General features: G+C 46.4%; 1 protein-coding gene across 4 annotated transcripts in view; it reads right to left on the reverse strand.

Moving 5' to 3' along the window:
• Positions 1 to 27381, reverse strand: part of IGSF3 (immunoglobulin superfamily member 3) — a 93688-nt gene that overhangs the window by 16462 nt on the left and 49845 nt on the right. For 3 of the 4 annotated variants that reach the window (XM_010367903.2, XM_030935295.1, XM_030935294.1), the window contains exons 3-8: positions 25410 to 25787; positions 23142 to 23552; positions 17317 to 17706; positions 15867 to 15926; positions 13008 to 13409; positions 9372 to 9776 (exon numbers count right to left, since the gene is read on the reverse strand). In XM_010367903.2, the coding sequence (XP_010366205.1) occupies positions 9372 to 9776; positions 13008 to 13409; positions 15867 to 15926; positions 17317 to 17706; positions 23142 to 23552; positions 25410 to 25787 (2046 nt within the window). The remainder of the gene's footprint in view (positions 1 to 9371; positions 9777 to 13007; positions 13410 to 15866; positions 15927 to 17316; positions 17707 to 23141; positions 23553 to 25409; positions 25788 to 27381) is intronic. The other variant, XM_010367902.2, reaches the window with a different exon arrangement.

Genomic DNA, 27381 nt, shown 5'->3' on the forward strand with positions numbered 1-27381 from the left:
TGACAAATGTTCTGAATGGATGGAAGGATTCAGCAAGCCAAGGTGTGGCAGAGTCCAATTCCCAATGCCATGACTGAGCAGCACTGAGGAGCATCTCCCAGCGGTGAATCAGACATTCTCTCCAGGAAGACCTGTTGAATTCACAAACCCACAGACCTTCTCACACCATCAAGAACACACCAGGCACCATTTAGAGAGAAATCCTGTGTGCCACAGCCCCACCCTCCCCGATTCATCTTTTTTGTTAGCAAGTCCAATCTTCTGCCTTCTCCCTTCTTCAAACACAGGAAGTCCTCTAGGGCACATTAGGAATCCAGGACAGGGTTTACCATTAAGCTCCCAAGCTCTGGAAAGGAGATTTCCATTCTCCTGCCAGTCGACTTTTCAGATTGGATTCATATAATACTTGAAACAACCGGCTCCCTTTTCATTCCTTTCCAACCCAATTCACCGCATGCAAATGATATCTATATCAGTGCAAATGACACCACCTGAATTATCTGGTTCTTCGCCAAAAAAACTGGGTTGTTCAGCAATGGAGTAGAAAGAGCTTTAAAATGTATTATTAATTGGGGCCAGATTATTTTTGCAACTGTTACTAAGGAAACCTCAATTGCTATAGTAACTGCATATGTTAAACTGGAATCCTATGACTAAACTTCTATTCAGTCACATGGTCTGAGAACAAGAATCCAAGAAAGAGAAATGTTTCAAAGCATTTCCATTTTTTTTCTTCCCATGTCAAAATATTGTGAAGTGTTGAGAAGCTTGAAAGAGAGGCATTTTTAAAATTTGGTGCATGTCTGGCAGGTGGGCAAGGGGTCAGCTCCTATTCTATGCTCTGGATTTCCTCCCACATCTCCAGGGCAGGTAGGACCTTTCCTGAGGCACAGGGGAGACTGGAATCTCCACATACAATTAAGGAGCCCTCCCATGTCCTGCCAGGGCCCTGCCCTGGGCGGTGTGAAGCTTGAGTGCACCACCTTCCTCCACAGGGCTAGGAGAGCCCTGCCTGCTCAGAGACCACAGGTGTTTTCATCTTCAAAATAAGAACAATATGTCTCTATCTCCATTAGGAGTTTTGTGCAGACTAAAAGCAATTGTCTATAAAAAGAGTTTAGCACAGAACCTGGTATACAACAAACACCCAGTGAATTTTAGCTATTCTCATTCCTTTTTGTTTTCTGTGCCTTGTCCCAAGTTCAAAGTTCAACACTTAGATTGGGAGTTGTCAAGCATAAGTGGCAATCTTCCTGTTCAAAGTGCTGTTCTTGGATCACCAGCACTGGGAGCTTGTTAGAAATGCAGACTCTCAGGCCCCACCCCAGACCCAGTAAATCAGAATCTGCACTTTAACAAGATCCCCAGGTGATTCACACGTAGCTTCAAACCTGAGAAACCCTGGACTTGGCCGTGTGAGTGAATGGGCTTTGAGAGGCCATAAATGCAGACTAATAAATGAAAGAAAAGACTAAGGCTTGGTTAACCCCCAGCAGTGAACTGGCAGGAGGAAGAAAGAATCCAGCAAGAGACAGGAAGAATGAGAGCCGCTCCAGCTCATGCCAGCAGCCGCGTTCACAGCAGCCCCCAGGGGCCGGGCCCTGCTTGAGGGAATGGCCCTTTCTTTCTGCAACTGGGGAGTTTCCTTCCCAGGCTTCTGATTAAAACTTGAAAGATCTGTGTTTTGTATCGTAGGAGAGGCGGCTGTGTTTGTTACAAGCCAGGATAGGGTGGTTTCCAGGTGAGACATCAGGAACAGGGAAGAACTCCGCAGCGGAGACCAGTAGCAGCTTTCTCAGCCAGCCTACCCTCCCTTTGGATTCCACTCTGTGTGTGCTCTTCTCAGTCAAAACTCATTTATTTCTTCAATAAAGGATTCCCTTACGCTCCACTATAGCTCTGTTACTGCTGCCTTACAACGAAGGTAATTTTTCAACAGTCTTCTCTTACAAAATTCTAAGCATATTCAGGGCAGGGACTCTGACCCAATCATTGTTAAACTAATCAATGAATGGTTGAATAAATGTGGTTAATTTTTTCAAAGGAGAAGCAATTCTGATTTTGATAGAAGAGAACATTTCGAAAGGTATGTGGTCTCTGAGCTAGGCCCTGTGAAACAAGCAGAGAAGGAGAGTGAAAGGGCACGCCAGAGAGAGCACAAGTGAGGAAAGAGGACAACTACCCTGTGCAGTCTATTCGGGGAGGAGCACGTGCTCAGGTGCAGTGGATGAGGTTAGAAAGGTAAGCTTCGGCCACACTGCAAGAGGCCTGGAGCTGGTACTTGATCCTGACCACCTGTGGCCCTCAGGGTGCACGCCATGGATCTGCAGATCAGCATCACGTGGGAATCTGCCAGCCCCTGCTAAGTCAGAAAAACTGCAGGTGAGGCTCAGCAACCTGCAGTCTCATGAGCCCTCCAGTCCATTCTGATGCACACTCAAGTTTGAGAAGCCACAGCCGTACTGCTGAGGTGGTTGCCGGTAAGTCTGAAGAGAGCGGTTTCTGTGCTGTGGTGTGAGCAGCAGCCAGAGAGTGGCAGGTGAGAAGAGATGGGCAGTGAGGGAGGAAGACGCTGCTGTTTATTAAAGAAAACACAGTAATGCCAGAGATAGAGGCAGCCAGTGGCTGTGGCAGGAGAGATGTTTCAAGTGGAGGGAAGCAAGTCAGACAAGAGACAAGGAGAGAATGCAGGGTGAGCTGCCTGGGAAGCCAGTGGCACAGCTGCCTGCCAGTCAAACGGTTACTACCCCGAGTCCCTCTGTCCTTAACAGCCCTTGGCTCTCTGCCCTCTCCATATGACCATTCCCTATTTGGGTCCTCAGTGATCTCTTTCTCAGGCTCTTGTAATTGGCCTGCATATGATACTCCCTCCCTCTCAGCCTAACGACAGTCAGGGGATTTTCCTAAATGGCAAGCGGAGCATGCTACTGCCCATGACTGCCCACCCCACAGCCTGTGACAGCAGTTCTCAATAAAGCAACGAATCACAAGCAGGTCTCTGGTTGCCATATTGATTTGGGGAGGGGTATACATTCAATGGAATAAAGCCATTGAAGATATAAAATCCTATCTGGGACAACTCCATGCAACAAAACTCTGCCTCGTGTCCTGTGTGACTTTCGAATGACATTCATATGGGCAAAACTTATGCCTCTGAGTCTAGAACCCACTTTCATTTTACTATCATCACAATACTTTTATTTTGCATAGTTTTAATATGTGCCAGGTCAGTCAAGAGAAGATTTTCCTTTGTTTTGTTCAGAATTGTAGCAAGACTTACGCAGGACTTCAGAAACCCTGTCAGGATGGCAGTCCTGCTCGGGCTGCCAAGTCCGATACAGTGACTGGCAGTGTGCATTCAGAGGCAGCGTTGACTGTGACTGTGCCCCCTAGCATAGCTGTCCTGAGCATTTACACATTGAAACACATTATTTTACTATGAACTACTTTTTAAAAAAACTTTCTTTATCCCACAACTAGGAGAGTATAGCAAATTTTAAAGATGATATGATTAGGAACGTTATATTGTATATTTCATTTCTGGGTAAAGGGAATATAAATTATTACAAAAATGGAGTATATGATCTGGGTATGAGCTAAAGTCCTATTTCTGAGTTTAGGATATTTTTATTTATTTAGCAAACTTTCATCTGGTCCTATGTGCTCAGCACGATTCTAAGCACTTTATAAATACTATTTGGTCCTCACCAATCCTATGAAATAAATATTATTCCCAATTTTATAAAGACACTTGCCCAAAGTCACACAGCTGGCTCAGTGGTAGAGCTGGAATTCAAACCCAGGCCGTCTGGTCTGTCCTTGCTTTTAGCTATTACATATGCCCACCCTTACCCCATGCTCCCGTGTACAAAATGGACTTCTTGATCCCTGCCAGCTTGCCTAGGGGTGAACCCCTCCCAGACCCCATGCTTTAGTCATCTCAAGATAAGCATGTGCTCCCACCCTCTGTGACTGTCTTTATTCACACTCTTCTCGGAGCCCGAAATGCTCCACTCCTCCTTCCCAACCTACCACCCTCACCCCTACCCCATTCCCTCCTCACACCTCCGGCCCCCTGCCCCTGCCCTGTGCTGGCTCTGCCTCCACACCTGTAATGCTTTTCTGCCCTCCTCTGTCCCCAGGCCTGCTGCCTCCCACAGAGCCCACAAGACAGGAACGTGACACAGCCATCTCTGCAGCCTCACCAGCATGGCAACCTGGCACTTAGTAGGTGCTCAAACATGCATACAGAGAGACAGGGAGGGACGGGCAAGGGGAAAGCAGCAAGAGTCTGCAGGTGGAAATAGCTAATGAAGGTAACCCAGACGTGCCCTACCCTGCCTTACCTGTCTGCAGGCAGGGCAGTGACCCTGGCTCGTTGATGCCAAAAACAAGTGCCCCAGTGTTACCATGACAACAGGCCTGAGGCATCAGGGAGGGGCTGGGCACTCCTCTTAGGGCTCTTGCACTCACCCCCATTCTATCTTGGCACAGACAACAGGCAGAAGCCACCTGGGATGGAAGGAGAACCCCAGACTCCCCTGAAAGAAGGTAGAGGCCAGTCCTCTGAGGGATGGGACAGCCAGTCACCCACTAGAATGCGACAAGGAGAGCCAGTGTTCACATGCTCTGGACTCAGGGAAGTCAAAGAAAAGCCCTCTGCTATCCCAATCTGCCAGGTCAGCAATAAGAAATAGAAGAAAACCGATTTGGCAACATCCAGAGAGTATTAAATATTCATCCTGACTGCCCATCATTAAAATCCCAGCAGAATACACCCTCTGACAAGTCGGCTTTCCACCACCGGAGGCTGTCCTCCTGGAAGCTTGTTTATGGCTTTGTCAATTTTAATGTACAATATTTAATAGCCAAACCAAGATATTGTCGTAAACATTTGGAAAATGAGTGCTGACATTTCCCTTACTGCTTCTGTATTTAGGGATGTGTAATTGGTGGGTGTTTTGAGCAAAAGAAAATCAGAAGGAAGCAAGGCAATTATGCTTCACAATTAAAAGAGAAAAGAACTGATTAAGAGCTAACAATCAAATATGTGAATTGGCTGAAAGTCTTGCCTAAGCGCCCCTGGAGGGGTCACACTACGTGATCAATGGGGATCAGACTAAGCTAGATCAACGGCAACATGAGAGTGATGGCATTCCTTGAAGACTGTTGGGGATGTACATTTGCAACAGGAAGCACGCACAGGGAATGGTCAAATAACACATCCACAACAAGTCAACTGTGCCATCCAACCAGAGATTCTGATGAATACTGATATGGGGGCAGGATTAGCAGGTGGCTCCAGCAGGAACGAGTCCAGGGCACAGACCACAAAGTAGATTGCTACGATAAGTGATCTCACAGCAGTGGAAGGCTGATGGTAAATGGACCAGCAAGAGTCAACAGTCCCTGGATTCCTATTTGATTCCGATGGAATAAGAATATTCAACACAATATTCTTTAAAACAGGGGTGGCAGGGGACATTTCTATGGAAGACACCAGAGCAAGGCTAAGAATCTATGTTTTGAGGGGCAAGGTATGCAGGGAGAGCAAAGGAAGAGAGGACAGCACTGGTTCTGAGCTCTGGTATCCCCAAGTCTTAGAGCCACCTTGTGGCAGAAGCTGGAAGAATCAGGAGTTAAAAGAGGCACAAGATAAAACTTTTACACCATCAGCAAACTGTCTTGAGGAACCTCCACGAGTGTCTTATGACCCCAACTTCCAAAAAAACAAATTTAAGGATTTGCTAAAGGGGATTAGGAAATCAGGAGTGGTTAACCAGAGAGAGGAAACATTAAATACAAGTATACAGTACCAAAGAGGATTCTTGAGAAGAAAAACACTTGTCTAGAACATATAATAATAAAATTAGGAACTTGGACTCTGGAGCCAGACTGCCTGTCTGGACTTGAATCCTGGCTCTGCCACTTTCCTTAATCCTGGCACACTGGGCAATTTATGTAACTTCTGTGTCAGTGTCCTCATCCGTGAAGTTGGGTAAAATGGTCCCCCTCACGGCACTGCATGGATTAAGGAAGGAGGAACTAAGTTATTATGTGTAAAGCATTCCCAGTGGTTTACAAGAAATGCTCAGTGAATATTAGCTGCTACTGTTGTTACTACCAGTAACACGAGTGCCATAACTCCTCCACATCATCTATCTACAAGGAGAAAATTCTTCTGTGAAGGACACCATTAACTGAATGCAGAAAGAGGAATCTCTGATTACACAGCCTTTAAAAAGGTCAAAGTCTCCCTACCGCAATTACTTTTTAACAAGGCACACCTGGATTCAAATACCAACTTCCCCCCTACTCACTAGGTGTTTAATTTGAGCAAGTGAGAACTTCTCAGAGCCTCTGTTACTTCATTTGTAAAATGGGAAAGCAATATGTTCCTCCCAGGGTTGCAGTGAAGATTAAGTGAGATAATATACACCAAGTGTCCAATAGTCCCCAGCACACAGTCAGCTCTCATGTATTTTTCCACTTCTATTTCCCCAAAATGAATGCACCAGCACCAAAGTATATAGGAAAAAGAGTAAAAACTCATATGAAGCTCTCTAGAAAATATTAAGTGCTAAACACATAAATATTTAATAGAGGAGAGACAGTAACACTTAAGGGGATGCACTCTCCTGGTGCCTCAGCCGCCCTCTGGGAGTCCTGCACGGCCTCAAGCACCCACCTTTGCTCTTCCTCACCTCCAAAGGGCCATAAAAGTATATTACTGTGCACCTTTAAGTAGAGGCCTCATAATAGCCGAAGTACGGTGATACTCCTAAGTCCCCTCTGCCAACCACTGTTCATTCTCATTTTACAGTGAAAACACAACAGAAACCAACTCAAGACACCCAAAAGACGTCCTCAGAGCAGATCTGGGGTCTCCCAACCCTCCAGCTACTTTATCTACCCGGGAGGCAATTATGGTATAAAGGAAAACGTTTGCTCTACAGAAGTCAGAGAGACCTGGGCTCCAATCTCAGCTCAAATCTCAGTTTTGCCACCTAACCAGCTGGCTTGCCTCCATCAAGATTCCCAACCACTTTAAGTCTTGCTTTCCTCATTAGCAAAATAGAGATACAAACACCTGTGTTATTAGGTTGTGGGATAAATTTAAAAAGAAAACATGAGTAAAGCACTAGGCACAAACCTGGCATCCAAGAGGTACTGCATACATATTTTTTCCTGTGTGCCTTTAGTAACACCATAAATTAAATAATTAGAACCTTCAATGAACTAATTCTGGATTCTTCCCTTAGGCACTCCAGTCTTAGATTCCAAGTAGTACCAGAAACAGGCAAATACTAGGGATGTATTCAAAAAGGCAATGTCAGACAAGGTCTTGGGGTCAGCATCTCCTCTACCTTCTACAGCTGCAGAACCATGTGACGGGCACTACTGCTCAGAAAACTGACCTTAGGAGCCAGAGGGGACGAAAAAAAAGGTGCAATTACAATCCTAATGCACCACTCAATAATGCAGGCAAGTGGGTACCTCGACATTTTCCACAACATGGGTTCACATAAAATGGCGTCTCTGCTTAACCTTCCATTAACCTGAAAATCCACTTAAGCAAAACAGCCTCTTCCCCGAGCGTCCCCAAGTTTAGGCTCTCACTGGCCAAGGGAACAGTCTCATCATTTATACCACTCACTTGTTCCAAATCTGGTACAGAACAGAACTCTGTTATGGGGTTAGAAGAGGTGAAGGAGAAACCCAAAGGTTACCATTATTTAACCTCACATTGCTGAAAACAACACTTAGCTACCTAAAGTAGTCTAGCAGACCCGGTCTGGCACTAACCGTGGCTGTCAGTGGGCAGAAAAATCCTTTTAGCAAGGCGTTCCAGCCATCTTTGCAAAGTCAAACCCTCACCCTTGCCTGCACAGGTGCCTGTTCTAGCCGAGGCATGGGCTGGGCAAGGGAAGGAACACAGGAGCCTACCGCCCGGGCTCCACCCTCCACCAGCTTCTAACCTGGCAGGAGACAAGGACAGACAGAGGAAAACCGTAAGAGCTACATGTACTTAACTCCTCCCACATGTCAGCAGAAGAGCCTGATGAAGGTGAGAGTGTTTGCAGAAATCCCCACTGACTAATGCTACCCAAATTGATGCATCCTTATGATCTGCTTTCAGACAGACTCAGCCTCCACAGAGAAAGGAGCTCAAATTCAGGGCCCATACAACTGGATGGGGCCTGGGTGCAGGCAACATTGTGGGAGAACCTCAACCGGGGTTCAAATCCTGGCTCTGCCATTCACTGGGTACATGACCTTAGGCTAGTCACTTAAATCTTTCCTGGGGTGGTTGTGCAATTCTAATAAAGTAATTGACCTTCAGCGCCTAGTGTAAAGCAGATGCTCAATAGGTGCCCATGACCCTCCCTCTTTACTCAGAATTTCCTTGCCTGTGAACAGGAGACAATGATACCACTTCCACATCGTTGTACGAGGATTACAGGAGATGAGGTTAAGAAAAGGGCTTTCGCCGGGCGCGGTGGCTCAAGCCTGTAATCCCAGCACTTTGGGAGGCCGAGACGGGCGGATCACGAGGTCAGGAGATCGAGACCATCCTGGCTAACACGGTGAAACCCTGTCTCTACTAAAAAATACAAAAAAAAAACTAGCCGGGCGAGGTGGCGGGTGCCTGTAGTCCCAGCTACTCAGGAGGCTGAGGCAGGAGAATGGCGTAAACCCGGGAGGCGGAGCTTGCAGTGAGCTGAGAACCGGCCACTGCACTCCAGCCCGGGCGACAGAGCGAGACTCCATCTCAAAAAAAAAAAGAAAAGTGCTTTCTTTAAAGCAGCTGGCCTGTGCATTTCACAAATGTGCATGTCTTCACACACACACACAGGTTAGGGAACTGTTCTAGATTAAAGGAGTCTAAAGAGACAGGATAACAAATGTGATGTGTGATCCCTGATTGGATCCTAATTTGAAAGGGAAAGTAACTCTAAAAGGCATGACTGGGACAACTGGGGAAATGTAGGTGATAGCAGTACACTAACGTAAAACCCCAAGCGTGTGATAATGGTGCAGTGGGTGGGTAGGTTCTTAGAAGTTACATGTTGAAGTACTCGGGGGAAGTATCCCAATGTCCACACCTTTCCCTCCAATGGCTCAAAAACAACAACATACACACACACACAGAGGAAGAAAACAAATGCTGTCAGACAACTGGCTATCAAGGAAAGGGAATACAAGCGTCCACTGCATGATTCTTAAAACTTCCTATTGATTTGCAGTGTCTCTCAATGAAGAGCTGGGAAAGGGGGAAGTGATGCTAAGGGCTCCATGCACACCTTTCCTTTCCCCTCACATCTGCTCAGGCAGCATGGGCACACAGCCCCCAGGTCCGCAGCACTCACCTGGCTGCAGCACCCTGATCTCCAGCAGGTTGGAGGTCCTCTCCGCCAGCCGTGTCCAGGTGTTGTTGTAGTTCTTCCGCCACAGCTCCGCCACACACTGGTACTTGCCCGCTTCCGTGTCACTGGCTCGGCTGATGCTTAGGCGGACGTTGTTGCTGGACTCGGCCTTCTCGATGGCAGTTCGGGTTCGGAAGCTGGAGGACCTATCCCCCCACTGGACCCCTCCGTCCCGGGTGAAGGTCACCAAGTCATGGAACTCCACCGTGCCCACCGGCTGGAACCTCCACGTCACCGACACGGGAACCCGGGCAGGGTAGTGGGGTTTGATGATACACTGCAAGTCAAAGGAGTCGCTGTACGTCACTCCCGGTGTCCGGGAGATGGCTGTGACTGCAAAGCCCATTTCTGGAGAGAGAGCAGAGAGATTCAACCAGGGGAGGCCCGTGGCTTTCTCAGGGCAGCATGACATCAGCAATGGGGCAGCTGGCAAAGCAAGCAAAGTGGAGCATAGGCTCTCGGGGCCCCTTTTGAACTCTCAGGCTAGTGTTGCTTTTAGTATCCTGCTGAGGCCCAGTCCAAGAGTTTCGAAGACTCCACAGAGAGGCCCACCACAATCCCCCTGAGCAGCACTAGCCTAACCCTTCCCAATGAGATCCTTGTGCATTTGTTCCTCCCCTGGAATTAGACACCACAGTCCTCTCAGGGACTGACTGCATGTAGGCAGGGTCGCTCCCAGAAGTCTTGAGATTCCATGAGAAGACAGGAAAAGAAAACCCCAAAGCCAATTTCCTCCATTGCATAGGAGGTAAACACAACCACACAGCCCCAACACCTCTTTTCCTGGTCCCCGAGCGCACTGGTGCTGAGAAGGGAAGCAGATGGAACCGGCCTCCAGTCCCTCTCCCGCGTCCCTCATGAAATCCAAGAACAAAAGCAGGTGGGGACCTCCAGTGGGGTGAGACGATTATCCTAAATGCAGGGTTCTGCAGTCTCAGCCGCTGTGAGTCTCTCAATATTCCTTATTGAATGGGCAGCACTGCTAAGCCCTAACACTGACTCCTCAATATGAGTACCTCAGAGTTCCTTCAGCCTGGAAATACTGCTTAATATTCATACATTGTTCACAATCATAAAGCTAACAGTAGCCAGTATGTATTGAGCACTATCTAGGTGCAAGCATGGTGCCAGCTGCTTTGCTCTCATCATGCTTCACTGAATCCCCAAAACAACCCTGTGGAACAGGCAGGCTCATCATCTCTTCCTGCAGATGTAGAAACTGATGCAGAGAGAAGTTAGATAAACTGCCCAATAACAAGCATGTAGTAAGTCAATGACAGAGTTAGTCTCCAACCACATGTAACTGATTCCAGGGGCCTTTTCAGGCTGCTCTACCCACGGAAAGCATAACACAGGGGTTAAAGGCCTAGACTCTGGAGCCAGCAGCCAAGACTTTGATAACTTCCATTAAACAAGTTACTTAACTTCTCTCTGCCTCTGTTTTCCAATCTGTAAAATGAGTCCCTGTGAAGATTAAATAAATCAGTGTTTGTAAAATATTTCAAATAGTACCTGGCACATGAGATATATTTTGTCAAGCATATTGTTAAAAAATAAAATAGAAATTTAAAAAAAGTACTTTAAACTCTGTATGTGAAAGACTGGTCACAGGATGAATCTTCTGGCTTTCTACGGTGAGGTTAAGTTGGCAAATAGGTACAATTTGCTGAAAACTCTGGACCTTCAATTTGGAATTCATAAGCTATCTCTATATACCCTTTAAAAAACTTTACAACACAGAGGCCCATCCTTAAACATGAAGCACCTGTGACGGTCACTGTGCACCTGTGTGTAGTAGGTGTTGCATGAGAGTGGTGCAGGACAGAACCTCAGGGACAGGACCCACAGCAGGTGCTCCTGCCCTCACACTTGAAGGGGAGAGTGCTTCTCCAAGTAAATGACTCTGTCTAGTCCTGACACGGGCACATGCCATGGCCACAGAGCACCCAAGCTGCTCTAACTGAACAGTCATAATGGCCCATTGTACATTTGGGACCCGCATCTAATTATACTGATAGGAAAATTCATGTGTGTCATTGTTAACTTTAGACTGAAAAGACAACCTTAATTAGTCCAGAGTGCCCTCCCATTCTTCCTTGTTCAGTCCTTTGGGCCACCTGATTATGGCTCTAGCCAGAGGTATCTCAGTGGTGGAGATCAGGTGAACAGTGCTGGCCTCTGGATCCCAGGGCAGAGCCTCTCAGTGCCCCTGGCTGTAAGAACCCCCAGACATATGGTGAGTAAGAAAAAACTCAGGGGATAACCTGATACCATAAATTACTTCTAGAGAAACAATCCTCACTAACTCTAATCACTCATCAGACATTCCTAACCTTCCAGGATGGTAAAAAAAAAAAAAAAAAAATCTACCAGTACTGGACATCCAAAAGTTGCCCCCCAAGTTCCACCTCACTGGGTCCACACAGTGCTGAGTATGGACACAGGAACTGAGCTGATCAGGAAACACAATCACTGGAAGAAGCTTCTAAGACAGAAATCTGAGCTGTATAATTACTGCAAAAAGCAGGTCAATCTTTAGGATTAAGCTTTAGAAAATAAATGTAATTCTAATCTCAGAGGGTAAGAAAATGGAGGACTCTGTTAAGGACAAAAACCACTTGGGGCTGCCATCTTTACTGGGATTATCCAAAAGCACCACCATCCCTACCTGCAAGGAAAGTGGTGACACAGTCCCAGGGAGTGGGACATAAAGTTGCTGAGGACAACCGACGTCACATAACAAGTTTCTTTCCCAGCAAAGTCACAGACTGGTCATTTAAAATTTAATATACTGATTCTATCCACGCAGGTAAATGTTGATGGAAGCCTCTTTACCCTATGAGAAGCAAATCTAATCTTCTTTGGTTTTAGCAAATCTCAAGGTATCTTTTCATTCCATGCTAAGGGGGGAATAGCTTTGTTAGGTATGGACCCCACTGAGTAGTAGAAACTTGTAGCCTTAGGCAAAGTATTTAACGTGTCTCGGTCTCAGTTTCCTCCATAAAATGAAAGTGTCTGTCACTTGGTTAGGTGGGGATTCAATGGGACAACTAAGTTTAAGTGTTAAGGACCAGCCAGGAACATAGTAAATGCTCAATAAATGCCAACAGTTGATTTTGTACCCTTCTCTGCTCACTTTCAGGAAGGCTGGCCCCTGGGCAGCAGGGCAGGAAAGACATGCCACACAGTGCTCAGTCACTCTGCTCTCTTGAAGGCCAGGCTGGCAGTGGCCACGTTCCTCCACCTGGGGCCACCACTTTGGTTGGGTGGGTTCCCTAACCTGGATAGAGTTCTGATAACATCACTCCCTCCCAACCAGACTAGGAGTCTGGCTCCCAGCTATTGCTATCCCTCAGGAGCCCATCATCCACTGTGAGTCCCTTAGACCCTGCTAGCACCACCTTAATTAATTAAACGCTTATAAGAAACAAAATAGACATAAAGGAAAGTACTTTAAACTCTATATGTGAAAGACTGGCCACAGTTTCCTGCTAGAACTCTGACAAAAGTCAGGATAAGGTGTTTGACACTGAAGCAGTCTCCATGCCAGACCCACCGCCAGTCCCACTGCTCACTCACCAAGAGCTGTGATGGAGATGGGAGTGCTGGCCCGGCGCTCCCCAACAATCTGCCACTCGCCATCCACCGCCCGCACCCATTCAGTCACGTGGCATTCATACTGGCCCTCGTCCTCCTTCCTGCTGTTGAAGATGCCCAGGCTGAACAAGTTGGGCTGCACCTGCTCCATCTGGATGCCCCCAAAGCTGCTGCGCTCCCAGTAGGACGAGCCTGGCTGCACGGTGCCATCCCGGTCTAGCCACATGATATTGCTGCGGCGGTTCTGCCTGTCCACAAGCTGCCAGATGACAGAGAAGCGACCCTGCGGCCTGCCTGCCGTGCGGACGCTGCAGGAGAAGTGCAGGTCCTCGCCCTCAAGGATGACGCTGGCATTGCTGGCCACCTCCACGGAGATGCTGCTCTCTAGGAAGAGGGAGAGAGAAACACACTGGAGGCTTTATGGTCTCCACAGCGCCCTCCCCACAGAGGAAACAGGAGGAGGGGTGCAAATGGAATCATATTCAGGTACGGTGAGCCTCAGAGGGTCAAAAACACTCTGACACTAGCTGCTGCAAGCCCTGGCTGGTTCTGGGCATCGCTCCCTGTGATTTTAGATCTGATAATCTAGGATGTTCTTTGCTGTGTGCAGAGGACTAGGATAACAAGGTTCTAAGACCTGAAAATGAATAAGAACCTAAGAAATACAACATAGTGGCATGATGTTTAGGGCATAAAACAATTTATTGGGTAATCTATTCAGCTGGAGTTCTGGGTTTTTCAAGTTGAATTTTCAGCAAGACGAGTAACTCCAAAATCCTACTTCACTTCACTCTTCCTACCATTCGGTACTACAGCAGTCAAATAAAAGCTGAACATCCATAATGTGCCATTTGAGTCCTTCAGGACAATTTAGTAAATAGAAAAAAAAAAAAACCGATAGGAAGTATTTGGACAATAACGTGTGCTTAAGTGTGGGTAATAAGGGAGCACAGATGGTCTAGTTTTGTAGAGTGCGTGAGGAGCGGGCTTTCATTCTTTCATTAACACACAGGAATAAAACAAAGCCAGCAGCTCGTCATCCACCACTCTCCCACCTGTCTAGTCAACCCTGGGGCTCCTTTGCTCTCTGTCTGAAACATTCTGCAAATCAAAAGTTTGGGATAAGGATTCCACTCCCTTCCCTGTCTCATCTAGCCTCTGCTGCTCACTTAACTATCTGAATTCACTCAATCGAATTATTTAAACTCGACATGCCTCAGCCTCTTCTTCTGTAAGACAGAGAACTACCTTTAATTGTAGAATTCTTTAAATATTAAAAAGTAAATGAGATAACACGTAGATTCACCTAACACACAGTAGGTTTTCAAAAACTGGTCATCATGATCATGATTAATTTTACTATTCCACATAACTCTTTGTTTTTATAACCATCACAGATAGCCTAATTGTTTTAATTATGCATATAGTATTTTGTATAATTATCTATATGGAGTTCAGAAGGCCTGTAAGTATTAAAGAACACAAAGTAACTAATTTGGCTCCAATTTTTGGGTACCACCCACATGAAATACATGCAATAATTTTAAACCAATTAATTAAATCAAATCCCAGATTTTAAGAGGCACACCCAATTACCAAGAGAAAACACACACATACACATAACAATGCATTTGAATCAAAGCTTTTCTCTCCTTTATTTCCCCAACAGGCCGAAACAAAGACGAGCACAGAGACTCAGCATGTAGCTCTTATTATATCGAGGATGCCTGCTACCCATTCTGGATTTGCTTGTTTTATGCGAAAAATAAAAGGTGTGGATAGGGCAGGGAATAGCGATTTTCCCAGGAGGGCAACCTCCCCCAGGAATCATCCCAGGACGATTCACAGAGATGATCAGGCTCCTGAACGGTCACCATGTATAGCACTAATGGTTAAGAGGATGGATTTGGAAACTTCCTAACTCTGTAATCCTGTGGTTCTTCCTTAACCTACCAAAGCTCTCATTTCCAATGTGCAAACTGGAGATACTAATAGTGCCTACTTCTTAGGGCACGACATTGAGAGGATTAGATGAGGTAATTATTTTTCATCATCATTAATAACAACAATATTCCTCTTTAGATTAAAGACTCATCCCTACTGTTATCAATTCAAAATAAGGGATTAAAAGGGCAACTTCAGCATCAAGGAAGAAAATCCTTTCACTTGTCTTAAGCAGAAGAATGACTTGCAGGACTTCACTCCCATCCGCTACTGTCATCCCAGTGGATGCTTATGCAAGTCCTGGCTCATTTATTGTAAGGGCTACTGTTTGGTGGTGCTCTGTTGCTTGAGCAAGCCTGGAAAACCCACATAGTTAGCATGTGGGGCTACAAGAAGAAATGCTATTATAGCAGCTGAGGCAAAGGCAACTACAGACCTAGTGCCTCACTGCCCACTAACACTATTTACGAGGATTTCCAGGCCTGAGACAAGGCAGCTGACAATTTTAAACTCTCTGGATTAAGTGAAAACTAGGACAGAACTAATGAAAAACTGAGTACACGTTCACAAATGAAATTTCAAATCAGGAGGTTGATGGTGTAGCACAGGCTAAGCGCAGGGCGGTGGGTTTGGAGTTAGAAGCAAATATTTCCTAATGCAATGCAAGCTCAACCACTAATTGAACAATCAGCTCTGTCACTTCCTGTGTGGTGCTCTGATTTCTTCATTCATTAGGCGGATATCATACTGGCCTCTACAAGGATTTAAGAGGTGGGAGCGGAGAAGGAGATGATATATGCAGAAGCACTTTGGTGTCTTTGGAGGAAAAGCGCCATTAAAATCCAAGGCATTATCACCATTACCGATGTGATTGTTGTTGTTCTTCGGTAGACTTACCCAAGTGGCCTTGGGACAGGATCTGGTGGTGCTGGGGGACTTTAACTACCCAGTTATCTGCTGGAAAAGCAATATAGCAGGCCACAGATCATCAAACAAGTTCTTAGAAGGGGTTGGGGGAAATCTTAGTACAAAAAATATAGGAAGTAAACAGCGTGGCTGCCCTTCACTTGATCCTTAGAAAACAATGAGGAATTAGTTGCAGATTTAAAAGTAGAGAGTCCGTGGTTAAGGCAAGCACAGACTGACAGGAAAATAGTAAAGACAGTGGGCATTCAATTCAATAATTTCAACTGTACAGTATTCAGCGAGCACCTACTCTATGCAAAGCACCATGCTAGGCATTGCGGTGGGGGGAAAGGCTAAGAAACAAAAGAATTTCAAGATAATTAGACATGTATGTGTATGGTTTTTAACAAAATAATAATAAGCATAAAAGAAAACAATCCAGTTGATGAGAAAGGAAGAAAAGAGTGGCAAGAGGACAAGATGACCCCTGTGGCTACTTTTTACTTCACACTTGAAGAGAAATATTTTCAATATTAAAACATATAAACAAAAATGTAAAGGAAATTATTACAAGGTTCAGAGAAAGAATAGTTTGAGCAGCTGAGAAAAGGTTAAAGGTTAGTCTTAAAACTTTACCATTTGTTTAAAATCAGAGCATTATAAGTTTTTATTCTTTTTACTAAAAACAGAACTATGGGAGAATGAGATTAATAAGAATATCTTGATAATATGAATGTTTAAACACAACACAAGCAAACACCAGTAGTTTCTGGAATCCCTAGCAATGGCCACTACCCACCCACACAAGGCCAGTCTACATGGAAGCTGGGAGCCCACTGAGGCAGCCTCAGAAATCAGCTAAGCTTAAAAGGCTATGCTCCAGGAAGATGTGAGAGGGCCCACCCACTGACTTTTAGAAACGCAATTTCAACAGGGAAGAGCCATTTAGGGAAATGCCAGCCTTTATACCTGAAAAACCCAGATGGCAAATTCTTAATAATATACTTTATGATTTAAAATCCTCCCATAAAAGATCAATTCTCCTTAAGTGAGATTTCAAGGCAGGCATCTACCTACTTGTTCTGGGACTTGATTTCCACACAGGAGCAAACAGTTTTCTGGGATTCCTGGTTTCCCTCCAAGCTGAGCTGGCACTGCTTGTGTATGCACAGGGCTGCTAGCACTCGGATAGGCCTATGCCCAGCCCTGGCCTGCCAACACACCCCTGATCCTGATCCTCTACTATGGGGAGCCTGCTAACTGCAGGCAGGTGGGCTACACAGGGAAGAGAGGCTCAACGGTTTTCCCCCAGCTCTGCATTACCTCAAGGGTTCCTTCCACCTGCCCTCCCCTCACTCTCACCACGCTATTCTCTTTCCCCCTACCTCTCCTAAATCATGCTGAGCCAAAGGAGAAGAACGCAGCACATTTTTCTACTTACTAAGGGGGAGGACTATGATGGGGATGTTCTTGGGACGCTTGCTTTCCTTGTCAATGAATTCCCCGGTCACGGTTTTCTCTCGCTCAGTCACCCGGCAGTTGTATTTCCCGCTGTCTTCCTGGCGGAGGTGGTAGATCTTCAGCACAAAGACACTGTCGCTCTCTTTGGCCACTTTAAGCTGTCCCCTGGCTTCCCGGTGAGCAAATTCACTGTTGAGGACAGGCACAGCGTTAGGGCCCATGGTGGCGATGAGCGAGCTGTTGAAGGCCCAGGAGACAGCAAAGTAACGGTCGGGGACATTCTGAGCCTCCAGGATGCATCTGAACTCCACCGGCTCTCCCACCGTGTGCAGCCGCTTCTCTGTTTCCAGCCGAACAGTGAATTCTTTGTCTGAGAGAACAAGTAAGAAAAGAGACACATCCTGGGTGAAGGAGGGCCCCAGCCAAGTAAACCATATCAGCACATTCCCACTTCCCTTCCTCTTCTATACAATACTAACTGCGGGGAGGACCACAGTGCTTAGCTTGAGAGAAAAACAACTCAGACTCAGGTTCTCTGAGGCCTAGAGAAACCTCTGAATATCACACAGAGATTTCAAAACTCAGTTAAGACTAATGGGGCTCAGTCGGAAGCTTTAGATGTCTTAGATGAGATCCCCAGGTCAGTGAGAAGCTACTAATATCACTCAAATGGTAGATTACAAAGATATAGCCTTGATATATGCACCCAGAACTCTATTTAAGCAACAGCATTATAAACATTTTCAGCAGATATTGTAAGACTCACCCCACTGAGGTCTGTAGGAGAAAACTACAGAGCGGCCCAGGTGCTGGCCCAATCCTAACAAATGCTCAAGGATGACTATGTTAAAATTCCCTCTCTACCCCCCGCCATGTGAATACTAGAAATAAGATGTAAGTATGACCAAACCTAACAGAATTACATAGAAAAAAATGAAAACAAATGTCTGTTCACTAGTTTACCACCTGTCAGACCAAATCTGTAGGCAGATTTCACTGGTAGTAGGTTCTTTCCCACCGAAGTACCTACTAAGTACTTTTACTTTAGTAGGAAAGTACTTACTTTAGTGGGAAAGTACCTACTAAGTACTCACGTCTGGTTAAATCTTAGTAGGTACTTTCCCACTTAGTAAGTACTTAGTAGGTACTTTAGTGGGAAAGTACCTACTTATGCTGAAAGCCAGGCAGCCTGTGAAATGATTACTAAACCCAAGCAACCTCCAAAGAGCTAGGTGTTTTTAAAATTATTTATTAATTTTTAAATGTTTATTTATTTACTTATTTATTGTGACAGGGTCTCGCTCTGTTGCCCAGGCTGGAGTGTAGTGGCATGATCATGGTTCACTGCAGCCTCGACTTCCCAGGCTCCAGCCATCCTCCCACCTCAGCCTCCCGAGTAGCCACCACATCCGGCTAATTTTTGTCGAGCTGGGTGTTTAACCAGGCACGAGGGGGTGACCAAAGAGGGGCTTATCACTACTAACAGCATCACCACAAACTGTGTACCAGTGTACAGTGGCCATTAATCTCAAGAGATAGCTATCGTATCTCATAGGCACCCAGGGCAGAAGTCGGGGGAAGAAAACGGAGTTAAGGGTTAGAGACTGGAGCTGTGACCACCGCCCAGTTCTAGCTCTGTTCCTCTAAAAAGAACACTGAGGGGGCAAAATCCCATGGCACAGACGTTTGAATTCCATGTGGAGTCATAAGCTCCGACCTTGCCTGCCTTCCCTAGACTGGCATTTCTAGCCTTTCCCACTGTCTTCGAGATCTTGCCCATTCATCCCGTCCTAGGGCTCTTCAAGCAGATGAGGATTGTTTCCCAAGAAAACGTAAGAATCACGCATGAGCGGCATCCACATTCCTCTTTCCCAGCCCCAGCTCAGTTTTACCCCTCCCACTCCTCAGGCTCTCCAGCCCCTCCCCTCCTACATAGGCTGGTGTCCTGCTGCAAACACCCCTTTTTTCCAGTGATCTAACCACTTCCTCTAGCAGCCAAACTTCCTGACAGGGAAAACCACCTCATCAACTCCAGGGCCTCCCCTCCAATGAAGTAGCTGCTGTTACAGCTTCCAGCTCCCAAGAGACAAGCCTTAAGAGGCATGGATTGAAGGAAGCACATTTCTCTCTACCACCATCTACCTAGATGAACACACCCATATGGGACAGTGCCCGTGTTATCTGCTGGATATTATCTCTCAGGTCAACCCAATTATTTATAACCCGACATCAATGACAGAAAAGCACTCGTTCCACATAAACACCACTGGAGCTGTGCAAGGGGTACCCTAGACCTCAGACCTTTCCACTGCTCCACGTTAGCCTGGCTGTAATTCTGGCTTTCTTCTTTCGGCGGCCAAAGACTCCTCTCATCTCAGGGGAATCCCTCCATGCTGTGGTGACATCTTCATGTTCCCAGGTTGAAGACACAAAATTTACAGCACATCGCCCCCATTTCTGCCCTTGGTTATGCCCAGTCAATTACATCTCTAGAAACTGACCTGTGCTTTTTCCAATACCCCTTCCACTTCAACTCACTGAAATTAGGCTTCATTGACTTAGCAAATGTCACAAATGATCCACCCTATCCCTACCCGCATCCCAACCAAAGGCTTTCCTCAAGTGGGTTGAGGCCTCTGAGCCTGCTCTGTGATACCTTCCCTCCTGCTCCTCTTCTTGCTGGCCTGCCCACTCTGTTCCACACTCTCTCTCACCTGCTTCTCTGGTCACCTCTTACTGCTACTGTTCTCCCAGGCCCTGTCCCATTTTTACCCCATGGGTTCTTCCAGGGCCCTGATCACTCTCAGGGTCAGTCTCTGAGCCCCAGACCCCTATGTCTGAGGACTCACTGGGTGTTTCACATACTGAGCATCTCTATCAGAGTCTACCTGATGGATGGGCTCTTTCATTAGAATTTACAAAAACAAAAGACAGCCAATGCTGCCACAAATGCAAAGGTCCCGCATGTCCTCATTATTGTTCCTTCCCTTCCACAGTTCAAGGAACCCCCGGACCCCCAGCCCCAGCCCCTGGGCTTCTAGCCAGTTGGACCCCTCCTTCCACTGTGCTCTTTATTCTTTCGCCTCTGGCACCCACTGACCTAGCCATAGCTCTTATTAGCTCTTTTCTACCTGGTCTCTTGACTTCAGACCCAATGGATTTAATCAACCTCCAGGTGGCCTCCATGGGTTTTTCTTCCTGAAACCCTGATCCGACTGTGTTACTCCCCTGCTTAAAAATCGCTACCTCCTCTCCAACCATCTGCAGCAGAGGTTTTCAAACTATTAAGAAGAGGACAAAGGAAGGGGACTTTTTAGTCATATAAAATCTTTTGCCACCCAACATAGAAAACATTCAGTTGAAGCAAGTGGGGTACCACCCAGGCCCTCGCATGCCTTCTCCCTGAACTCCTGGGCGTGCACACATGCACATGAACACCCACACACACCCATGTCTAACCTCCTATGCACCTTTGAGGGGCTCCCAGGGTTCCAAGAACAGCTTGAAAACTCTTGGCCCACAGAGTCAAGCCCCAGCTCTACATTACAGCATTTGGGGCTTCCAGCTGCCTTTCTTCTCATCACGCACATCCAGAACTCAACATCCGGAACTAGTCATACCTGACTTCTTTCTGCTTGCCAAACATATCAAACACTTTCGTACTTTTATGCTTCTCCTCCTGCTGACTCCTTAAGCTTCCAGACTCAGTTCAAGTCAAGAAACTTACTGGCGTTCCTGGATTTGTCTTATCAACCATCCCATTCAGAGAAAACTTATGGTTGCAAGAACACTTCCTATTTCCGGTATTCCCAGAGCACTCTATACAAATGCTATCAATGCACTCAGCACATTCTACTTGGTCATTGGTTCTCAGGTCTGCCTAAGTGCAAGGACCAGTGCTAGTCATCTTTGAAGCCCCTAATGCCTATCACCATCACACCTTCAATGCTGTGGAGACTAACTACATGTTTACTGAAACGAACTAAGAGAAGGGTAGAGTTGGAGATGCAACTGCTGAACCTAAGCAGCACACGAATGCAGAGTGAAGTCATCAACTTTTTTTCCACTTAGTTTTCCCTTTGCTGGCTTAGTCTAGATACATTTTCAGGGTAAATTCAAAAAGTTCTAATTCCAAATTGGTAAGATTAAAATAAAGAAGATTAACCGATGCAACCTAATTTAAAAGCATTAAGACTCAAAATTTGGCCCAAACTTCTGAAGCTGATCTTAAAACTATCCAGGAAGAGAAAGGATAAATATAAAGTAAAGCCCCTTGGATAGATTTTTTAATACTGAAAGATCCAGAAGCTGCTAAATGTCCTACAGAGAAGATAAAGTGCTCCCCATCCAGGAACCCAACCCCTATGGTAAAAGATCTCACATCCATTAGATGACTTATTAAAATGATGTCCAGAGAATTGCTTCTGCCCTGGAAGCTTTGCTTGAAAAAAATGTAGATAGCAGAAGAATCACCTGGGAAGCGTGCTGGAAATCCAGCTTCCCGGGTCCCATCCCAGGAGCCTCCAAATGAAGACTTCTGGGATGAAGCCCCAAAATGTGTACTGTTAGCTGAGTCTGAAGCATTACTCTAGAATGGCAGAGAAAGCATGCAAAGACCCAGACAACTGACTGCAGCAAATGGGACAGGGAGTCCAAGAGACAGGTCCTGAAGAGGGACCCCACCTGTACTGGGACTCCCCAGCTCATTTCCCAAAAGCCACACCTCCACTCACTCACCAGAACCACCACAGTCCTCGCCAGAAGTGAGCATCCACACAAGGAAAGGCTTTCAAGCCACTCATCGCCAATTAGTGATGGCACAACAGCCACGTTCCACCAAAGCTAGGGGAACTGAAGGCCCATGTGAGAACCTGCCCTCAGCCCAGCAGAGGCAGCCAGCGACAGCCATCAGCTCTGGCCTGGAGCTTGGTGGGCTCAGGAGCCTGGGGAGTAGAGTCTGGGACCACAGGAGATAACCAAGAGGAGCCAGGGCCCTAGGGTTTCAGCTGGCTGTGCCACCAGCATTTTGCCTTAGTTCTAAAGACATCACGCAACCTCCTCAGGACCCCTTCCAGGCCTTAAGAAAACATCTAGAGTGGAAACTGGTACTCTCAGACTGGCCTCATCAACATGCCCTATGACTCCTCCTGAGCCCCGACATAAAGTAATCTGCATTCAGCATCCTCACCTGCAAAATAGAAATACTACCACCTACTCACCTCACAGAACGTCTGGGAGATGGTGAAGTAATAAGTGATAAAGTATTTTGGAAATTACAAAATATCACCAAAGACTATTACTATTACTATTACTAAAATAATAATTTAAGACAAAACTTCTCTAGTTCATAATGTTAGACCTTGGATGGAAGTCTCATTATCTCAAATGTGTTCTGCAAATGAAACCAGATGGGCACCTGAGGAAAGCAACATCATTAAAAGGGGCAGCAACTGTGGCTAATGGGAATGAAAGCCCAGAGTTTTAAAATACAAATGGTTTCTCAGAAACTCCCAAGTTTTAAAATGAGTTTCTAATTCAAAAAAGTGTAAACACCATGTAGGTCAAAGAAAACATGTCTCTAAGCAGGATTCAGTCTGTGCAGCACCTGCCTGTGACTTAGGTCTTAGGATACCCCTGTCCTGCACATCCCTCAGCTCCCTCCGGTTGCACAGGAGACCAGTTTTAACTTCACATGAAAACCAGCTGTCCTGGTAGAGGCGCCCAAAGGAGTCTCCACATCCTCCCAGTATCTGACAGCCTTCACCACCAGGTAAAGGACAGGACAAGAGGCTCAGAGAGACTGACCAGTTGGCTGGACGTTGACCACGGCTCCCTCGGAACGCTTTCGGGTCATAGCATACCATGACCCATCCGGATCCTGGATCCACTCAGCGGCCTCACAGTAGAACTCGCCCTGGTCGGAAGGCTGCAGGTGGAAGATGGTGAGGCGGAAGGTGGTCCTCCCCAGCTTGTCCAGCCGCACCTCCCCCAGGCTCTGCCTCTGCGCATATTCGCTGCTGGAGTGAAGCATGAAATCTCGGCTCAGGGAGATGACCTCCACGGGCTTCTCGCCACCTTTCTGCCGGAGCCAGGCCACAGACAGGTGGCTATGCTGAACGGTCTCCGAGGTCACCTCACAAGTGAGCTCCAGCGGGTCCTGCTCCACTCTGTGCAGAGTCTGGGGCATGGCAGTGGTTTGCAGGGAGTCTGGGATCACTGTAACACAGAAATGTCCCGAGAGTGCAGTCACAAAGCCACAGAATCTGAGACTCCTTGGGGCTAAGCTCCCATTCCATGGAGGCATCACTGCCCTGCATCCCTAACAGTCATCCTTGAACCATCCATTCAAGGCCACAGACAGCCCCAAATGCACATAAACAGAAAGTTTTCTGTTTGGATTTGGAAATGCATTATTTTGGTGCTTACACTTATCTGTTTGGTATTTTAATAACACTTGGATGAAACATGGGGTGTATTTCATATTATATAATAAATGAACTCCCTGAAAATATTGTCTTTAAACAACTGTCTCACAGGTCAAATAACATTTGTTGTTCATTCTGGCACTGCTTTGAGATACTTTAACTTCACTTCTGACTGATGCTCAAATGGAAATGCCTCCTGGAACTTTTAGTTTTACATTTCTATACAACATCCTTATTTTCCCCTTTCTCTCCTTCCCACATCCCCATTCTGTAACTTACTTCAGCAGTACAGCCCCAGGAAGACAATTTTTTTAAAAAAACCATTTTTGGCAGAAAAAAATCATCATCATACCCTATTTTTAGTATGTTTAATTTTCACGTAATTCATCCATCAAGGGGTCCTCACTGGAAGGAAGCCACAGTCTGGAGAGATTCCGGCAAGAGAAGAGATTTTCTCTGTGATCTCTTGGTCAGAATCATACCCTGATCCTTGCCTGCATCTTTCTGGAGATTAAATAGCACCACCTCTTTGTCTGATGAGAGTACCTTAGTCACAACTAGTATGTGCTTTCTCCCTGTTCTCACCCAAGGATTGGGTCTTAAAGGTCTCCTGCTGGGAATGGCCGAGTGTGGTGGCTCACACCTATAATCCCAACACTTTGGGAGGCTGAGGGAGGCGGATCACCTGAGGTCAGGAGTTCAAGACCAGCCTGACCAACATGGAGAAACCCCGTCTCTACTAAAAACACAAAATTAGCTCAGCGTGGTAGTGCATGCCTGTAATCCCAGCTACTCGGGAGGCTGAAGCAGGAGAATTGCTTGAACCCAGGAGGTGGAGGTTGCAGTGAGCCAAGATCGCACCATTGCACTCCAGCCTGGGCAACAAGAGCGAAACTCCGTGACACACACACACACACACACACATACCCACACAAAAGGTCTCCTGCTGGGACACAGACTTGTTAGAGAAAGAAAAAGGAAAACCCACTGCTTAGTTGTGATAATAAAAACTAGAAATTAAGATAGGCAGAAAAACAGAACAGCCTTGATATGGTTAACCCTTTGACACTGACAAACACTATGACCAAGGCTGCCCACATTGGAAGCTCCTGCATCCCTCTTCTTCATGTTTCCTTCAGCATTAAGGAGCAACAAGGGAGACAGCCAGTTCATAGTTCCTTACGCATGGAGCCAAAGGACCTGCAATGTACAAGGTCTGAGCAAGGACCCACAGCCACATGTGCTTCCTGCTTCAGCAGTGCCCCATGGGTCTCAGAGCTGCCCAAAGGCCTATCCTTCTGAGAGGTTTCTCTTCTCTTCCAACTGATGTCATACGTCTCATCTTCCTTGTCATTCAGATCATCAACCACAAACATCTTGCCTTATATTTTCATATCCCTTTTCACCAGTTACAGTGTTAACTTATGAAATTCTTAACATCTGCATTAGACCTTTTTAAAGTTTCACCCTCAACCACCTATTAGTAAACTACAGAAATTTAGTTTACTTGTACTATCTGTTGACCCCTAAAATATGTGGGGATTTTGGGGATTTTTTTAAAGTCAAATGTATGGCATAAAGCAAAATTACACTACTAAAGAACTGAGTCAGGCCAGATGTGGGCCATGCGAAGACGGCATCTCCTTACCCACTAGGTTCATCTTTGCACTGTAACTCCCAAAGTATTGCTTATCAGTGCTGGGTGTGTGGCATTCATACTCCCCGGCATCCCGGGCCTGAAGATCTGTGATGTGCAATAGGGTTGAGTTCCCCTGGACTCTTTCTATGAAGATCTTCCCTCCGCGGACGCGCTGGGTGTAGATGGCATAGGGGAAGGAAGAGTCCACAGTGCTGACAATCTGCACCTCTCGCTCTGGAGATGAAGGCAGGTAAATGGACCACTGGAAATTCTGCTCCGAAGGTCCCTGGTAGCCACTCACATTGCACCAGATGGTGATGTGGGAGCCCTCCGTGCGGTACAAGGGTCCTTCCTGAACGGTGACCTGCCGCTGTGCTGACACCACACCTACAAGGGACAGAAAACACATGCAACATGCTCACTTCTCAGACCAAAATGCAAAGTAGGCAGCAATCTCCAAAGGGTTTGTTATTTGTGTGACATGATAATAATATAAATAGCTTACTGGCCCTTTCAAAGGCGCTCTGTGATTTATAAATATTAATTAAAACACTCTGTGGTAAAGCACGGTCCCTAATTTGCATATATGGGAATTGGATCATGCCAAGATGTGCTTTTGTTACTTATTCAACAGCTGACCCTTGGGAATTTCATTTAGTCCCTCTGTTTGTCATTTATGTGGCAGTTTTATATCTATTTATTAATGCTGTGTATAAAGTTTTTAATAAAACGAGCAGGAAAAGTTGAATCCTTGGCACAAATTCAGATGAAAGCAAATAAAAGCAACCGTCTAGAAATCTGGCTGAAATTAAATGCTTCTTCTTGGTCCGAGCACTGGTGGGAGGGAGTCCTGGGAGCACCTTTTTTCTGGTGCCACACCCTTCGTTTTCCCATGTGGCTGCTCCCCAACACCACTCCCAAGGAGCATTCCTTAGTTTCTCTTCCCTCCATAAATGCAGGCAGAGCTGAGCTCCTGCAGACTGCTATCGTTTTAAGCTGAGCACGCCCAAATACGAATGTGAAGGGCTGAAGCAGATCCCTGATGCCCAGACTGCCACAAACTGACAAAGGGGACAGTGCCCAGCTAAACCTATGACAAGGACAGTCAGGCTACCCTTGAGTTTCCCACTCAGATTCCCCTGCTGACCTCCTGCCTTCTGGCTGAGATAGCGTTCTCCAGGGTCACTCTGCCTGCCTTCTCCATGTTCTTCTTAAAGTGGCATGGTGAGTTTAATTTCTCATTTCATGCCAACTCAACACTGATTGTGCCTGGGTCACTCAGAAGGTGGGAGGGGCATACCCCTGCCTCTCCCTTTCGGCAGTGGTCACGCACTGCAGGTTGTGAAAAGCGCAGGTGAGTTCCAGGCACAGCTTTGCCACTAATTAGAGCTGGTTGTGTCATCTCAAACAAGTTGCTTTTCTTCTCCAGACCTTGATCTCCTCATCTATCAAATGATTTCTAAGAAGGCGGCTTTGGAGAGGACTAGCATGGGTTCCAATGCTGGCTTTGTCATTTATTAACTGTGATCTTGGATAAGCTACTTAACCTCTCTAAGCCTCAGTTTTCTCATCTGTAAGATGGGGATAATAATGTGTGCCTCATAGGGTTATTGAAAAGATTTAATAACATCTGTAAAGCCCCTAGCACACAGCCTAGCCCACAATCAGTCCTCAATAAAAAGCTGCTGGCTAAGACCTTTTTTGGCTGGAACACTCTGTGGCTCTGGATCCACAGAGGACAGGATTTGGCCAATGACTGCTTAAGGACATTTCAAAGGCCTCTTGACAATGACACCATCACTGGGCCACCCATGTCTTCCCACAGCTGCAGCCCATTCTTGTGATAGCTTCCCTTTTCCCCCACAAATGGGAATGGCGGCTGCCCCGGCTATGCCTATCTGAAGTGGATCCAGCTGGTGAACAGTCGGGACAGCTCGAATACTAGTGGAGTGAAGCTCTCAGCCCAGCTCAGCAGGGTACT

This window comes from Rhinopithecus roxellana, chromosome 8, assembly GCF_007565055.1.
Source record: "Rhinopithecus roxellana isolate Shanxi Qingling chromosome 8, ASM756505v1, whole genome shotgun sequence".
NCBI classification, from domain to species: Eukaryota; Metazoa; Chordata; class Mammalia; order Primates; family Cercopithecidae; genus Rhinopithecus; species Rhinopithecus roxellana.